Source organism: Strigops habroptila, chromosome 8, assembly GCF_004027225.2.
Source record: "Strigops habroptila isolate Jane chromosome 8, bStrHab1.2.pri, whole genome shotgun sequence".
Classification (NCBI taxonomy): Eukaryota; Metazoa; Chordata; class Aves; order Psittaciformes; family Psittacidae; genus Strigops; species Strigops habroptila.
In genome coordinates this window covers 1,090,930-1,108,984 of record NC_044284.2, presented here as the reverse complement: position 1 = coordinate 1,108,984, position 18,055 = coordinate 1,090,930, and the positions used below count along the sequence as shown (strand labels likewise).

General features: G+C 37.8%; 1 protein-coding gene across 1 annotated transcript in view; it reads left to right on the top strand.

Moving 5' to 3' along the window:
- The window catches only part of LOC115611631 (hornerin-like), an 88,390-nt gene extending 70,443 nt beyond the window's left edge, over positions 1-17,947 (top strand). The window contains exons 56-77 of the mRNA XM_030494867.1: positions 1,433-1,471; positions 2,154-2,192; positions 2,457-2,495; positions 2,777-2,815; positions 3,210-3,248; positions 3,936-3,965; positions 5,231-5,272; positions 7,106-7,144; positions 7,866-7,904; positions 8,175-8,213; positions 9,860-9,904; positions 10,335-10,370; positions 10,710-10,742; positions 11,285-11,314; positions 12,409-12,444; positions 12,879-12,917; positions 14,046-14,078; positions 14,498-14,536; positions 15,531-15,569; positions 16,102-16,140; positions 16,879-16,908; positions 17,332-17,947. Coding sequence (XP_030350727.1) covers positions 1,433-1,471; positions 2,154-2,192; positions 2,457-2,495; positions 2,777-2,815; positions 3,210-3,248; positions 3,936-3,965; positions 5,231-5,272; positions 7,106-7,144; positions 7,866-7,904; positions 8,175-8,213; positions 9,860-9,904; positions 10,335-10,370; positions 10,710-10,742; positions 11,285-11,314; positions 12,409-12,444; positions 12,879-12,917; positions 14,046-14,078; positions 14,498-14,536; positions 15,531-15,569; positions 16,102-16,140; positions 16,879-16,908; positions 17,332-17,430 — 882 coding nt within the window. The 3' untranslated portion in view covers positions 17,431-17,947. The remainder of the gene's footprint in view (positions 1-1,432; positions 1,472-2,153; positions 2,193-2,456; positions 2,496-2,776; positions 2,816-3,209; positions 3,249-3,935; positions 3,966-5,230; positions 5,273-7,105; positions 7,145-7,865; positions 7,905-8,174; positions 8,214-9,859; positions 9,905-10,334; positions 10,371-10,709; positions 10,743-11,284; positions 11,315-12,408; positions 12,445-12,878; positions 12,918-14,045; positions 14,079-14,497; positions 14,537-15,530; positions 15,570-16,101; positions 16,141-16,878; positions 16,909-17,331) is intronic.
- Positions 17,948-18,055: the final 108 nt, after the last annotated feature.

Sequence of the window (18,055 nt, the reverse complement as noted above, 5' to 3'; positions counted from 1 at the left end):
TACATTCTAATCTTCTGTGTTGGTTAGTAGTTTTCCGCAATAACTTATTTGAAATGTTGGGGTTTTTTCTAGAGATAAAGGACAACAGATTTAAATTATGTCACATTATTGTGCTACGGTATGATAAGGACTTGGCAAATTAAAACTGCATTTACAACAGTTCTGACTTGCAGCTATCAAGATTTTTTTGGAAGTCGTTATTAGAAGTAGCATTTACAAAGGAAGCTCTTTTCCTTTATTTCAGGATTTCCATTGAAACTCAGTATTAGTGTATGCTCATGGTATACAGAACCAGAGACTTCCAGCAATTTAATTGGGCTACTTTTTCACTGAGTTAATTTAATAACACTCATTTAACTAGAGGAACAGCATTATCAATATGTCAGATCAGCCATTCTTGTTCTTAAGGGTTATATTTTGTGATTTATTTCCTTAAGAGTATATGCCATTTATGTTTACTATTCTGGATTCTCAACAGTTCCCACAAATTAAGACTTTCAAACATAATTGCTCTTGAAATACAGATTTATTTAAAAATTCAACTTTTCCTTCTTTTTTTTTTTTTACCCTTAATCATTTTCTCATTTTATTCTTTTTCTACAATACAACTTCCCTCATCAATCCTGCGCAGACTATCTCCCACTCTTTCCATCTCCAATTCACATTACACTTCATTTGTGTTTTTCCAATGCTGGACATCTAAGATTCAAGTTCCTTCATCTATATATTGCATAGGAATGGTCCCTTTTCATGTAGTGTGGTGAGAACTGCTTGCTTTTCTGCTTAAGAACATGCCTTTTCTCCTGACTAAAGTATATTTCCTATTAATTCTGGTGAAGCCGTTTCTATAACTTTGTAGGTTTAATGTCTCATTTTCTCCCAGTTTAACTGGATTTCTAACAACTGTTTTCCGGTGTCCTGCTTAGTAGGAAATTGTTCTCTAAAAATTCAGACGTGCGTTTCAGCCAGAAGTATAGTGTGTCATTAGCTTCCACAGTTTCTGTATCAAAATCTTCTTGTGGATATTCAACAAAGCTAAAATACGATATCACAGAGGGCCCCGAGGCCTTCTGAAGGAAACAATGGTATGAAGTAAACTAAGGTATAACAACACTGGTGTGTTCCACTGAGCTCTTACAGGAACCAGGGCAGCTTTTAAAGTGCTGCTGTTTTCCACTATAGCATTCTAAGAGGAAATAACATAGTTTGAGATGTGATCTCATTCCTTTACTATGCTATATGAGGATTTAGCTTTCTAAAGAAATGCCATTCTCTAGAAATGAGCAGAGAAAGAGCTTGAAAAAATGCTGCTTACCCTACAGCCTACATCTTTAACCTTCCCAACAAGCAGTGGTATTCATTGCCTTCTGCCCTTGCTTAGAAAACAATAGAACTATTTGCTGTGCAGTAAGTAGATTCTATTATCTTTTAGGGCTCCAGCTCACTATCTGGCAGCCAGCAGAGTGAACGGGTAAGTACTCCTTCCTTATGTGTTGCCAGAGTGTCTGCCCCAGGACCTGGCAACTCCTAGCCACCTAAATTACAGCTTGTGTGGAAGCTGCCACAGCAGCTTCCCGTGTGGGACAGAAAAGTCCCACAGGCACAGAGGGAATGAGGATATGGCTAAAGTACTGCTAGAAATCCCAGCTGGTGCTGAGGTGAATCTCAAACTAACATTACAAACCATGGTACCACAATTTACTTGTTAGGGTTCCTGCACTTTTTTACTCATTACCTGACTGCAAAAGGCTTCAATACTGTGGTTTGTCCAGCATTTATTCTAAGCGTAACCCTTTTCTGTAATGTGCTGTATTGCTCACTTCTGATGACTTCCATTTTCCTGTCCTTTTTTCATGGCACACGTTTTATTTATTCTAATGAGAATTAAATGACACAGACTGAGAAATTACTTTGTTGGAGATATAAGAACTCTTTAATCATTATATCCAAAAATATCTTTCACTAAAGGAGCAATTGTCAACAGGCATAAAGGAATATGTGCTGTGTTAAACAGAAAGATCTTTTTTTGTTGTTCTTAAATAATCCATGAGAAAAAATTAAGGAATGTGGAGAAATTCAGCTTCCATCCTGATCTTTCCAGGCTTGGGGTTTTTTTGGTTTTTTTTTCATGTAATTTCAATGCATTTTTCCAGGATTTTTATTCCCCAGGAGGCAGCCAGTCAGGTGGACATGTAAGCATCTATTTTATTCATTATTTGCAGTTCCCTTCCAAAATGGCTGTTCTATTTCAATTATCCTGATGAGTAAATGATACCCAACTGTTTATCTCCTAGAATTTCTCATGACATCTGGCACCATATCTTGTAAAACCAAATGGCAAACTCTTTTTAAAAGAATAATGATTAAAAGATTAAAGAAATGTGTATAAGACACAACATAGTCTTGTTTTCCAAAAGCTATTGGAAACAAAAATAAATTGGGTCTACTTTTTGCAGGGCTCATCCTCTCAAAGTGGTGGCTACTCCAGTGGACAGGTAAATACTAACTCATTGTATTTTTGACCCCAAGTATCTGTTATACAAAAGCTTGAGCCCTCATATTGTATTACAACAATCTTTTATCTGGGAGCAAGATTCATTTGGTACTCAAATACCTTTTCCTTATATATCTCTACGTAAAAGGGCAAGTGTAAGCAGAGTGATCAGAACACAGTTCATGTATCAACTGATGTTCTAACACCAGGAAGCAAGTGAAAATAAGAAATATTGGATATTAATTTGTATTTCTAACTATTAATTATTTAAATTTTTTTCAGGACTTGTCCTCATCTGGAAGCAGCCAGTATGGTGGGCAGGTGGGAAACTTCTCTTCATTGTTGGTTTGGTTTTGATTGGGGGTTTTGGGATTGGTATTTTTGGGGGGGTTTGTGGGGTTTTTTGTCATTGTTGGGGTTTGGTTGGTTGGGTTTTTTGTGGGTTTTGTTTGAGGTTTGGGGGATTTTGTTTGATTGTTTTTTCCCCCCAATATACATGCATCAAGAAAATATGAGCAGATTGGCAGTACCTAAGTTTCCAGACTACTGTGGGGTTTTTTATCCTCATTAAGCTTTCTATAGATAAAACTGGGTTCGTAACCAGATAGATCTTTTCAAACACACTTTAGAGAGGAAAAGACAATAGGTGGTAAATCAAATGTACATGTCAAACTTCTCAAAGAAAATCTTTTAAATGAAAATGTAACATTTACAGGGTTCAAGTTCTTCAGGAGGCAGCCAGTATGGTGGACAGGTATGCTTTTCTTTCTCCACACAGCACAGTTCAGTGCTAGTGGCAGGCACTCACGATTTACTTTGCCTACCTTTCCTTCACAAGAACCGTGTTCTGCCAACGCTGTCCTTTTTGCCTAAAGCCTCAGCAATGTCATATTCTTTTTCCATGTCATTCAGACATCCCACAGGCCAGAGTAGCCAGTAGTGACTGAGTGGCAGTTGTATTGGAACTTCTACCCCTGCTTTGTTGCTATATGTTTTTCTTCTTACACATTTCATGCAGATTGAATGTGGAAAGTGAGACACTGAATGGTGAACTCCTGGCCACCTCTCAGTTAGTTTTATCAGAGTAGAAATCACCTGTTTTTGTATGGAAAAAGAGAATTGCTCTCTGTAGTATGACTTGGAATGTTTTACTTGTCCTTTTGATGGGTAAGGTTTTGAAGGTAAAGATTGTAGATAACAAATTGGAAGATAACTATATTAGAAGTTTTCGCCCCATCAAAGCACTAAGTAAGTGTGAGAATAGTTGCATAGGATGAAGAGAACAGGAAACAGATTAATTTCTAGAAGATGGGAATTTGGACAGTTATTAACGTAGCTTTCTGGCTTCCATACCTGGGGTGGTAGAAGAAGTCATCTGAGTTCTAACTGGGGTCCCTTTCAGTCCTGTGCTCCTGATAAATATTTTCTGCATTCTTTACAGGGTGGATGTGATTGTTCTGGGGCAAGTTCTGTAAGTGTTATTTTTTATTATCTATTTTCTTTTACTAAATTATTTAACTGGAAAATTATCTGTGGTCCTATTATGTCTAAGTTATTTATTTTAATGTACTCTTAATTTTATAGTCATTGCTCCTTTGGTGACTTACATATCACTGACATGGTAGGAGTTATTTCTCATTATGCCAAGATGAAGAATTATGAATTATAGAATCATTTAGGTTGGAAAAGACCTTTAAGATCATCAGGTCCAACCATAAAACTAACACTGCCAAGGCCACCACTAACCCATGGCACTGAGGGCCTTGTCTACATGGTGCGTGAACACTTGCAGGGACGGTGACTCCAGCACTGCCCTGGGCAGCCTGTTCCAATGCCTGAGCACCCTCTGGGGAAGGAATTGTTCCTCAGCTCCATCTAAACCTGTCCTGGTGCAGCTTGAGGCCATTTCCTCTTGTCCTATCCCTTGTTCCTTGGGAGCAGAGACCAGCCCCCTCCTGGCTCCATCCTCCTGTCAGGCAGTTGCAGAGAGCGATAAGGTCCCCCCTGAGCCTTCTCTTCTCCAGACTAAACCCCCCCAGGTCCCTCAGCCATTCCCCATCACACTTGTGCTCCAGGCCCTGCACCAGCTCCGGTGCCCTTCTCTGGCCCCACTCCAGCACCTCAATGTCTCTCTTGTAGTGAGGGGCCCAGAACTGACACAGGATTCGAGGTGCAGCCTCACCAGTGCCCAGCACAGGGGGACAGATTGCATTAAATAGCAGAATTAATTGTCAAAAGATCTATCATGAAGGAAAGTTAAAATAATATCAAATCTACAAAATTGCCAACCATTAAAAGTTATCTTAGAAATCAATGTTTACCACATTTAAAAAACAAAAACAGAACAACAAAACAACAACAAAAAAACCTGAGCCACTTCTCTATTTGTGCTTTTAACTCCATATGAAATTATTTAGGCTGTGGTCAATCAACATCTAGTATGTAAAGGACATTCCTGCACTTTGGGTAGCATTCTCATTCGCTATGCAATAAGTCACGGGTAGATACAAAAGGATTCTTTGTGACACTCATGGTCTTCCAGGCCAAAAAAGACTATTTGCTATCTTAGCAAATTCAGAAACATAAGCAAAGTGTAAGTGTAATTTAATTCCAGGCTGGGATATTCCTCCTTTACAATACCACAGAACAGCCATTCTAAGGTTTTATTTCAGTTTAAGATCAAAGACAAAGGCTATTTTTTTTCTTTTTCTCCCCCATCCCACCTCCCCCTTACAGGGTGGATCCCCTACCTTAGTCAGGAGTGATACCTCTGCAAATGTAAGCGATATTCATCAGCTCTTAAGTGTGCCCTGGTTTTGTTTTGTCAATATAATGGTTAGAGAAGTTAAAAAGAGTCAGTACCTAATAAAAGTCATATGCTTGTGAAAATAAACTACCTTAGTTACAATTAAAAGTACACACAGGACATTCACGCAATGCTCACAGTTTCTCTTTCCATTTGAAATAGTATTCATTCAAAGATAAGTCTTTGAATGAAAATGCTGTTTGGCACAAACACAGGTATATAACAGCATTTATTGTGGGAGTTCCATTGGCTTCCTTGGAATAATGTCAAAATATGCCTAAGGACATGGATTTATGTGTTTGTATTCTTGTTAGATAATTCACTACAAGAAAGATTAGTGTTCATAGATAGGAATTTTAATTTATCTCCCATGGATAAGAGCTCTTTTGCAGGAGAGACCTGTTTAGAGCATTCCCAAGACCAGTTCTGTTCATCATGTGTTAGAAAGTTATGCAGCATATGTCACTGGAGCTCTGTGTGTACTGCACTAAAGGAAGAAAATCCATTTGGGTCTTTTTGTGTCTGGCACAGAGCTCTGGGGCATTGTTACCAGACTGCTAACCCATACAAAGCTGACTTGGACACAGCTACATAAATGTACCAGACAAAAAACAGTATTACATGATAAACAGGACTGCTCCCTTGAAGGAAGAAGGAATGTGTGTATATCTACACTCAGGAAAATATTCTTACCCACCTGTGTTCTACATACTTCATATTATTGATGCTGGGATTTGTTTCCTTTGAAACTCCTAATTAGGACTGGGGTTTTTTGTTTCGTTTTTACTGGCTTGGCCATCTTTGGACAGCACCTTTTGTAATCAGGGATATTGTGCATAAAGTCTGAGGGAACATAGTAATTGTGTCTACACCTACAAGTACTGCAAACTGCTAGGACAGTTGCACCCTACAGAGTGAAACAACCAGTGCTGATGAATTGATGGCCACGCTATACACATTTCAGGAATGGTTTGCTCTGGTCTGGTCCCATGGATCAAAAGTCCATTTACTACACGAACGCATGAAGTATTCCCCTAGAAAGCATTCTACAATTTAGATTAACCTAAAAAGCATCCAATTAATTCACTCCAAGACTCAGTGTCATCTGTTTTGCATCATGGAGTGGGGACTATCTCAAAGCACGCTACTGATCTCTATTTTAATGCATAGATGCACCCAGCACCTCGGTGTGGGAGAATGGCTTTTGCATACTGAATGTAGATCTTGGTTCTCCTGAAAATATGTGTTCCAGTCCACCTCAGAACATTGTCTTTAATATCTTCTTCACAGGCCATTTTACACAGTTATGATTGCCCATGAAGGCCACATTTCTTATAGATGCTTAACATTATGTGCTAAATACAAACCAGTTTCATTTCTTTATGAGCTTAGCAGCTCTTGTGGAAGCTCAGAGTACTCAAAAGCTCTGTAGGACTCTGCAAGAATGAACTTTAAAAGCTTTTTATGGGGATGTCATTCTTCAGTGTGATTTTAAATGGAGAGAAAGCAGCTGCCTATCCTTCCGTCAGATCCTTTGAAGTGGAACAACAGGCATTTCCTTTCTGAAAGGGCTCTGGAGGAGGTGGACAGGTGCACAGCAAATACAAGCTGTATTAACAAAGTAGGGAAGGCTGGATTTTAGATTTTGAGTAGATTTTAAACCCAAGCAAATCAAAATTAAAATAGGGATTTATAAACTGCTGTCTTTCAAGAAGTTTTGCTTTGAAATAGTTCTGTTGTTAGAGAAAAATAACTGGTTTCTCTGCTTTTCTTTCTTCTTTTTCTTTATTTTTTTCCCTCCCTAGGGCTCATCTTCTTCTGGAGGCAGCCAGTACAGCAGCCAAGTAAGCACTCATTCCAAAAGGAGAACCAGTTTGTGATGGTTATTCACAAATTCAATTCAGTTCAGTTTTTATATGGGTACTATGTTTAAAAAGCAAGAACTCAGTAAATGAAATTCAGCATAGAATTCAGTGTGTCCCAAAAATTATACATGATGGCTTTTTTAGCAAATAGTGCCCTTGTTTTTGTGAAATTTGCATAATGAATCTCACACAAAACCCAGGTGTGGATAAAGAATGAATCAAAAAGTAGCGTTTTTGATTCCTAGTGGACCTAATTCCATTAAGAAGAATAACAGATCCAGTCTTCCCTCTTTAAAGAGACCTCTTGTTGTATGAGGGCCCAGTGAACTTGCTCAGTTTAGTTTTCAGAGACCTGTTAGGCAATTGTTACTGATACCTTTGGCCCAGGATTCAGCTTTCCAAATAAAGAAATGCCATTCTCCAGAAATGAGCAGAGAAAACACTTGAAAGAATGCTGCTTGAATCTTCCCAACAAGTCACACACAAACAAAGCAGCAGGGGTTTTGCATTCCACCCTTGCTTAGGAACTTGCGTATTCTCCCAAGGTACCTTGCAAGGCTTGAACTCTAGTTATTAAATCATGCTGAAAGTCCTGCTTCACCCTTACCTTGCTCCCTTGCTCCTGTTGTCCCGGGAGAGTCATGTTTTGATTTAAGGAAAACCTACAGCAGGTAACTCAATCATTTGGTACTTTTTACAGGATTCATATTCCTCTGGAGCTAGCCAGTATGGTGGACAGGTAAGCTCTTCCTTTCATATTTGATGTGATATATTTGTTTTACCATTATTTGACTCTAGTCAAGTAAAGGGTTATCCAGATAGCTATCTCAATATTTCAAGAAACTTCATAATGATCTATTCTCTGGAGTAATATTGTGAATTCAAGAAATACAAAGATACAGAGTTTATTCTGGGAAGATTACAGTCAAATAACAAAATACAGATGTCTTTGACACTTGTCTCCATGAATGAGGTATTCAGAAATAACTGTTTTCCAATATTTTTCTAGGGGCCATCTTCTTATGGAGGCAGCCAGTATGGAGGACAGGTAAGCACTGATAGTCCCCACTTCTGCAGTTCTGACCTATGCAAACTTGTAGTTTTTTCATTGTCTACCTGACTGTCAACCTTAGCTTGGCTCATCTTAGTCTAAAATCTTCTCAATAAATCCTTGTAGCATTCTGTGCTACTATGATTAAACAAAACAAGCTCAGATGAAGAGCATTATTTAAGACTAAGAAAAAATAGAATGTGAAATACATGGTTGACTCAATTGGCTCTTGAAATTTTGCAGGATTAGAGGTCATGTCTTTCAGAAATAAACTCATGAGGCTGACCAAAGCTTTTCAAAGCCTCACGAATTGATTCTATGATTCTGTGAAATGGGTGTAAAGAAGTTTCAGTTTCCTTTTTTGTTGATATTTAGGGTTCACCTTACTCAGGAGGCAGCCAGTATGGTGGACAGGTGAGAATCCTTCCCTTGCAGTGCCTACTACTTTATCCAAGAGATTTAGTACTTCTCTGTGTAAAAGAACATTTTAAGGAGATTGGGGTTATTTCCCCTCACTCCTTGTTTTATTTAATGCGTTGCTAAACATATAGTAGTTATAAATGTATGTGATACAAAGCCACAGGAGAGCTTTTAGGAGATGTAATTTCTGATGCGTCATGATAAATGCAGATGAGTCTCACTCCTTTTTGCACAGTCTAGTTCAGTCTACTCAGTTTTGCACTGAAGGAATTAGGTATCTCTCCTTCATATGGAGCACTGTTTAAAGGAGCACTATGACGTGGATATAGAGATTATTTAATTCTTTTTGTTCAGGGTTCATCTTCTTCAGGAGGCAGCAGCCAGTATGGAGGACAGGTAAGAATCTCTTCCTGCGTAGTCCTTATTCTAACACCCATCTTCTACATAAAAACTTGGTACTTTTCTGTTGACTGAAAATAATCGTGTTTTGAATAAAATCTGGTAGTAGATGATCAGGTATCTAAAGATACATGATCTGAAACAATACAGAAACTATGAAGGCCCAGTACTTCTGTTGTACCACAATAAATGCAGTTCTGGCCTTGTTCTACCCTCCCACATGCCCTCCTCATTCTGGATCTGTTTCCCTTTCGCTGATGTTACGGATTCTTACCTCTAGCAGTAAGGAGTGGCTGAAAGCAGATTGCATTCCTTCTCTGCCTCAACCTATGGACTACTTCATCCCTTCAGCAAAATGCAATATCAGAGTTGATACCAGAGAAGCAGTATGTCTCAGCAGGGGAATAGGGAGAAAGTCAGGAGTTCCCAAGAGGTGTTCCATGCCCTCGTGAAATGAAAGGATTCCTAGTGCTGCCTAATGGTATAGCCTTTAATATAGAGTAAAATCCCCAACAAACTCATCCTTAGCCTCTGAAAACATTCATTTTCAGATTTATTGGAGAAGAAATTAGAGGAGAAAGAGATTTTCAGTCCGTATACAGTCTCCTGAAACTAGGTATATAATCCTAACAGCTCATGATCAGTATTCTGGATGATTCGTATGTTACAGACTAACCTTAATTTGCACAGAACACATATACGAATAGGCTGGGTGATTATCTTTCTGTAATCCTTCATTGTACAGCAGAGAAAGAAATAGTCTTTCTTTCAAAAACCCTTAAAGAAGCTTTTTAATAGAGAAATAATTGACACCTTTGCTTCAGGGTCCGTCTTCCTACGGTGGCAGTCAGTATGGAGGACAGGGGCAGGTATGAATTGGTTTTCTATTTATGGGTTGTTTTTTCAGTTGTTCATATTTCTCTCTTGGTTTTTTGGTCTTCTGGGGGGTAAAAACCAGAGTATCTTATAATGGGGTGGCTTACAGCAATGCAGTGTTTAGGCAGAATACATGAATATACGACCTTCTGCTGTGTCAGCCCACTCAGGAAAGTAAAACATAGCACAGTGCAGCAGCACTACTCACCCCTGCCTGAAGCTGACTTTGATTTAAACTTTCCTCTTCTGTTTAAACAGTAGCCATTGTAAAAGCCAGTAGATTTCAGTGTGGTTAGAAAGAAAGTGTTGGCATTCCTGTGACACTTAAATCCATGGAAGAAAATAAGAGTGTGTTTTTCCATGACAGGTCATACATAAGTTAAAGAATGTGCACCAAACATAAATTCTTTCTCATTTTTTTAGGGTGCTTCGTCAGGAAGCAGCCAGTATGGTGGACGGGTAAAACTTCTACTTTCATAGTATTTGCAGTTTCAGTACACAGTTCATTAGGAAAACTGCCCCATGGTTTTTGCAGAAAAGGAACATTTTGAGAGAGTCTAGCTTTAAGCCAAACTGATTGAGGATAGCCAAGTATGGGTCTGTCTGCTATGTCAGATCATGCTATGAGCAAATTTGTTTGACTGCATGGAAGTGCTTCCTTAAACAACCTGTGGTTCTGAGAAGCCCATTTTTGTTGTTATGTTTAAACAGAAGCAAGCTGAAAGTCCAGGGACCACAGAGAACAAGTGAGAATGTTACTCAGTGACACAGAAATAATCAGTTATTCCTTTTTTCCAGGGTTCTTCAGGAGGCAGCCAGTATGGTGGACAGGTACGCTTTCCTTTCTCCCCACCAGTTGTGCTAGTGGCAGGCACTCACAATTTACTTTGCCTACCTTTCCTTCACAAGAACCGTGTTCTGCCAACACTGTCCTTACCCATTTCATGCAGATTGAATGTGGAAAGCGAGGCACTGAATGGTGAACTCCTGGCCACTTCTCAGTTAGTTTTATCCCCTAGTAGGCTTCCACTGGAAGTCATGTGTAGTGTTTGCTGTAACATCTGTAGCATGAAAGAGTACTGCGTGTATTCCAGGTGCTCTGGCCTCTTACTCTTTCGGTGGGTAAGGATTTTACTGCAAGTTTTACAGGAGAAATTAGAAGACTATATTTAAAACTTTGATCAGTAGGTACACAGCCAGCCTGAAAGGATGGTGAAGAAAGAAACTCCTTTTTAAATGGAGCTTGGTGAGTCTATGAGCAGGTTTTTGGAGTCCGTTTTCTCGCAGTAGCGGAATGTGAGCTTGATTTACTAATTCAGAGGCTTCCTCCAGTCACAGACTCGGGAAAATAAGTTTGGCTGTTTTTTATGCAGGGTGGATGTGTGTGCCCCGGTGGAAGTACGGTGAGTATTCTTTGGTTTTCTGTATTGTTCATAGTATGTAATTCCCAAGGAACTGCATTTTTTGAAATCATTGTGACTGTGAAATTATATGTATGATGGAAGTTGTTCTCACATTGTGCTAAAATGAGGAATTTTGAACCTGCTAAGAACAAAAACACAAAGCGACTTGCTTCCTGTATTCAAAACTAGCCACCCAGACACACTTCTGTTTTCAAGGAAATACATGGGAAATAATTACCTTTTCCCCACCGTGGATTAAACAAGTAGTAATATTCCTGGTATCTGTATTTAATACTAAAATTAGAGCTAACTCTGTAAAATATTTGGACATGAAAAACTGCTTCAAAACTTTATTTTCTTTTGGTTTGTAAGAGACACCTGGAACTTTGCTAAGAATCTGTTTCCCAAGTATCTCATAGTGTATCTGCTGACGTTTGGACATGTGTGTGTAATAGTGCTCTTATGATGGTTATTACCAGTATGATTGAACTAGTGAAACTTAGATCTAAAATCTTGGTCCAGAATGCTTCCGAGTGGGAGCAGAGCAATACATTTAAAAAGTTAAAGCTGTTTCCATTTTTCTGTCTAATGAGTGAGTATATTCCCTGTACTTGGGTAAATATTTAAAACAAACACACACACACACACACAAAAACCAAACCAAGACTCTCCCCCCCACCCCCTCTTTTGCTGAAATTCAGCTAATTTACTTTTAAGCGAAGGTTCAGTTATCTGTTGTCTCAGAATAGTCAGAATTGCTTAGATGACTACTTCTCTTTCTCAGATTATGAAATCAAGCAAAACCCACATGCCATAAATACACCAGTAATGGGATATATACCACTTATGAGAAGCTGAAGTGCTGAAAACATGTAAATTATCAGTTTACTTCTCTTTGCAAGCAAATAATCTGAAGAAGCGAGGATGAACTAACACTAAATCCTTTCCTTCTTTAATCGACCAAATAGAAAAGTATACTAGTCATCAATGTAGATGACTTGATCACTGCAATAGGTCAATATGTTCTCTTGGTTTTCCTCTGCATGACATTGTATTCAATTCAGAGTAAAAATTGCTATTTTTGTTGAATACAGGGCTCTTATGCAGGAAACAGTTACCATGGTAGACAGGTAGGCAATTTGTCTTAACATTTACACGGATTAGTTCCTTGGGGATAAACATGGCTCAGTTGCCAGAGAGCCATTAAATATTCAGTTCAGTTTAGACACAGAGGTAGGGACAATAACTCCACAGGGTGCATGTGGCTTTTATTGAATCGCTCTTGACACTGCAGTTAAATCTTTCTATCAGAGCCAAGATTTCACTGTGTAGCTATAGAAGCTTTCTTAACTTGAAAAAACACCGGAGAATAATATGGGCTTCATCTCATTGCATAAACCACTAACCTGATGTGCAGAGAAGTAGCCATGTGCCACTGCATTAATAACTATGTAATATTCTTCCAGTTAATGAGTGCCATGAGTATTGTTTAGATGAGGTTCAGGTTTTTGATGCCAGGTGATATTTAAAAACACCATTTACAAATGTTTCCCATTTTTTCCAGGGCTCATCATATTCTGGAAACAGCCAGTACGGCGGACAGGCAAGCAATGTTTCTTTGCTTTCAAGATCTTCTTCCTACTTGCTATTTATTAAATGAAAAATAGGACGCAGTGCACATGCTGCCAGCCAGTTTCTCAGAGTCCTTTTACTCTTAATAAATATCTGAAAACAGGGGCTCTTTCTCAGTAAATGAAATGGAGTGACGTGAACAAACTCCATTTTAAAGACTCTGCACAGATCATCATTTTAGTTCTTTTACTTCTTTTCTCTCAAGTGACAATTTGAACTCACCATTTTTGTTTCAGTTTCACATTCCTATGATACCAAAAACTCTTATCTTCTCTGTTATTCTTCAATTGTATTATCATTTTCTTTCTTTTTTTTTTTTTTTGCATTTGTTTAGATTAAATACTTAGAAACTTGGTACAACATCTACCAATAGATATTGCTTTGAAAATACAAATTCTGGTGTGTTACCCACAATAATACTACTTTACTCATCTTCAGCTGCAATTAGAGCTTCTTACTGTAGGCAGCTCCCTATGTACCTTTTGTAGACTTTGTAGTTTGTCACTGAGTGAGAAATCTTGCTAGCCCAAAGAGTTAACATATGTAATGGATGGCTCTCTAATAAGAAGGTGGACCATATTTTTCACAAGTATTACTCTGTTTGCAAAGTTTCACTCTGCTATACTAAAAAAACTAATTTCTTTTTACTCCATTGGCAAGCATTCGAGTTCAGTATCACTCTATTAAGATCATTTCTTGTAGCATGGAGAGGATTTTTAACAGCTGTGAAACAAATTTTCCCAAAACACTTATTTTCTTACAATAATACACATGAAACCCTCTGAACATGTTTTTGACCTAGAGAATCACAAATAAAGTAGACTTTTTCCCCCTCTTGAACAGAGCCACACTTAAAGACACTTTATACCTGTATATTTATGTCAGAGAATAGATGTCAGAAAACATCTTAGCAGGTGTTTTGTGACTGCTGAATTTATTACTTTCAAGTGTTGAGGAACTTAGAAGAATTGAGTCAGAAGTGTTTCCACATTCCTGCTGGGGTCTCCTGTCAGAAGATCCTTTTGTAAGGTTTCATTCTGCACAGAAAAACAAACAAATGCTTAAGCATTTAGGTTTCTTGTGATTTTTTTTTTAATAGGGATCCTCAGGAAGCAGCCAGTATGGTGGGCAGGTGGGTATTTTCTCTTCCCATCCCATCACTCCTACATCTTTCCCTGTACTGTCTGGATCAGGTCATTTACTTGATGCTATAAGATACATTCATCTGCCCATGTTACTGAGCTTAAATAGTTGAGGTAATATTGATTAAGTTGTTTCAGCAAGCTGAATAAAAGAATTGGTTACAATGAATTACTGCTCTGTGTAAAACATTATCATTGCCATAGAGTGTTTCATAACACCACTTGATTCAGCATAATAAATTGCCACCATTTTGATTTGCAGTAGACAGCTTAAGTTTTAGGAACCCCGGTTACTTTTTGTTCAAGTAACATCCAAGTAAGTTTGTCCTAAGTATTGCACAAATTGTCCCGAGACAGTGATAGAGGATTTATTCATTCAATTAATAGATGTTTGTTTGACTTCTTACAGGACTCATATTCTTCTGGAGGCAGACAATATAGTCAAGGAGTAAGTAAAAAAAATTCAGTTTTTTCTTTCCTTTTTCTTGCAAGCCTGCTACAAAAATACATATCCAGTTACATATGGAACTCAAATTCTGGATTAGTTGTAGTCATCATAGAATGAGGTTACAGCATATTGTTATTATTATACTTCTCAACAGCTGTTTCTGTTTGAATTCATAGCAATCAATGCTCTGTGCTCGGGGCTCACTTTTTCACTGACTTTATGTGTATTTGTCTTAAATATTTCTGGATTGCTTTGAAGAAAATACTTTTTTAAGGGAATAACAGTTGACATTTGACTATGCATATTTTCATCTTCTCCCATTTCAGACCACTTTTTCTTACTATGTAATTTAGACCTTGCTCTCATTCGATGGCAGGAGATATAAATCAGCACACCCAATGTTTTATCTGTTATTAAAAAGTGGGCACAACTGTTACATTTTCTTATTCATGAATCATAAAGGTCAGAGATTTTGTGTACCATATTTGGTGGCATTTCTTAAAGAATCAATGCTTGTCCTATTGCACTGCCATTCAAATAAGCAGAGCAACTTTGCCAGAAAGCTGAATAAGTTTACTAGAATATCTATTTTTTCAGTATCCACCTTTATTTTCATTTACTTTGTTATTACAGCTTTCTTCAAGTAGGACTGTACCTTCCCCCACCCCAATCTAACTGTAGACTGATTCAAGGGGAACTCATGTTTAATTGGACCTTATTATCTTTTCCTTTTCCATATATTAAACACATTGTAACTACAAACCAGCTCTTTCTACTTGAGAACTTTCAATCAAATTCTCTATCCAATACATCATTCAAAAGAACTTGTAACAGAAAGATGTTAATTATTTGTGATTTAGATAAGCTTTTCCCTGGGATTTTTAGATGACTAAACACAAAATAGTGTTGTTCTCCTGTGGTCCTTTACTCCAGATAGCCAGAATATACTGAAGTACAAATAGGCTTAGAGTCAAAAACGGGTATCTTTTTTCAGGGCTCACCTTCCTCAGGAGGCAGTCATCAAGGAAAGCCAGTAAGGATATTCTTCTTTTCAGTATTCCATAACCAACTTAGAAATGTGGTATTGGGTTTGAAAATAGGTAACAACAATGAAGGTGAAATTTAAAATTCTATTACAATGGTGAAGTCTGACCAATAAAAATTGAAATATTTGGTTCAAACTTGAGCCTTAGGATGAGGCAGCATCCATTCTTGCCACAGCAAAGTTTTGATATACTCTGTTACTCATAGGGTCATTCTGTTAAGAATGATGTATTTAAATAGCAGGATAACTGTTTCAGTTTCAAACTTTGTAGTTCAGTCAATGATACACTGCTTTGAAAACCCTCTTGTCACCGTTCGTGGAATGAAGAGGATAAAGCTGTGCTTACTCAAGACCATTCAATTAGAATGGGGGGGGGAAAGCAAGGAAAAAGGTAAAATCAAGTAGTCAGTATCAAAACTACTAATATCTAGGGCATTTTCGAGACTGCTGTGTGCTCTTTGGATACAATTCACTAGGAGGCTCATACCACAAAAGTAAACGGCTTATAATTATTGTACAGGGCTCCTCTACCTCAGGAAGCACTTATTCTGGGAAACTGGTAAGAATACTTTCATCACAGCATTTTCACCTTCTTTTCTTAGAAAACAAAGTACCAGAGTGGTTGACATAGCAATTTTGGGCTGGTTTGTTCTGAAGAGAACATTGTGTATTAATTCCATTTGTATTAGAGCACATTTAAAGAAACTGCTGTCGAAAATACAGCCTCAGCCTGGGAAAGCTCTTTCAGTGCAAGTTGCAGTTTAAATCTGAACCTGCCTTGCTTCCCATTCCAGGTAGTGGCCTTGTTACAATTTATAACCCTCTATTTTTCAGTTCCTGTTCTCTGTGTAGGTTTGATAGGCTCTGCCCAGTTAATCCTTCACTTCTTTTTTTGTTTTTGCTATAAGCTAGATTGTTGAGTTTCTCCCTGGTAGGTTACTTTGGTTTGCACTCTCTCTCCCACTCCCCTCCTGCCTTTTTCAGTACTCATCAATTTTTAACATCCTCTTTCAACTGCAGGGATGGAAAACTTTGTATGGAATATGATAGTGGAATGAGAGAGAAAGAGACTTTTGCTCTTTCAGTAATTTTAGCTGAAACTTTGGGATGTTAGATGAGGTAGTTTTAGTTACACACTCTCTATTTCTTTATCTATGCAAAGCTACTTTCCTCTTGACCAGCTCTAAAGCCATGCAGTGGGTTAAGCTATGGAAATGTTGTTGATCACAGACAAAATTGTGTTCAAAATCCCCAAAACTGGGAACACTTTTAGATTGATTTGTTTGTTTCTTTTCAGAATTCTCCTTCCTCGGGCGGCAGTCAAGTGGTAAGCACTTTTTGTGGTTTCTACTGATTTCTTTCTCTACATGTTGTAGAAAACTGAAAGCGTTGTTTATCCTTGAGGTATCTGTCAGATTTCCTATCTCTGAATAAAAGGTTGAGAATGTGTGCAACATAATAAAAGGGAATAGTATCAACAAAAATGAGAAGAAATGAGACCACATAAGAGTTACAAAGCACATTAAAAGTATACTTTGAATCTTGCCTATAAATCACTGAAGACCTGTTGGTTTACGTGTACTATACACATGGATGTGATCATGTAACATAAGAAGTGTCTGTTTAATAAGAAAGCTAATAGGAAAAGATTACTCTGAAACTTTCTATGCTTTTATAATGGTAATAACTAGAACTATTTTGAATTGGGTTTAACAAATTGCTCTCTTTTTTTTGTTCTTTTTTTTTGCAGAGCTCTGCTGGGAAACACTCCACTCCCGGGTTCCTGCTGTTATTCAGTGTTTTGAGTGCCTTTGCTCTCTCTGCTGCTACATCAAAATGGTCTATATGAACTTCTGAAGAGTTGTTTGGCATCCTAGACATGGATTATATTCCGTAATATCAGATTAATTACTTGTTGTAAGAAAAACAAAATACCCTTAAGTTGAATTGGCAGATGCTACTTGGCTGTTATGTTCTATGTGTAGCTAGTATGTCATGCCTCTCATTAGTTTACTTTTCATTTTAGTCATTAGTAGATACCATTAGTTTTGTCAGTGTTTTAGGCATCATTTTAAGAGAGCATATTGTACCCTACCTATATGATTTATTTTTATTTCCCACGGGGAATGCAATGAACATGAAATCTGATTGATGCTACAAACAAATCCTTAAAAACTATTTGGCTATTGACAAGAGCGGAGGAGGTCAAACAAATTGTTGTATATTGAAACCACCTGGGCATCATCACTTGAAATAAGGCTAAGGTGAACATCTGACAAGCAGTCCTCCATGGGACAGAAGAAAAGATGCTAGAATAATATCAGAGTATTGGGTTTAGCGTAGCCATGGGACTAAAATTTTGGGGAGTTAATTATTCATTAAAGAAGCCAAACAGCCAAACAGAGAAATGCTAAATTCTGTTCAAATACCTGAAGTTCTGTAGAGAAGCATATGAGGCAAATGCACCTTAGGTT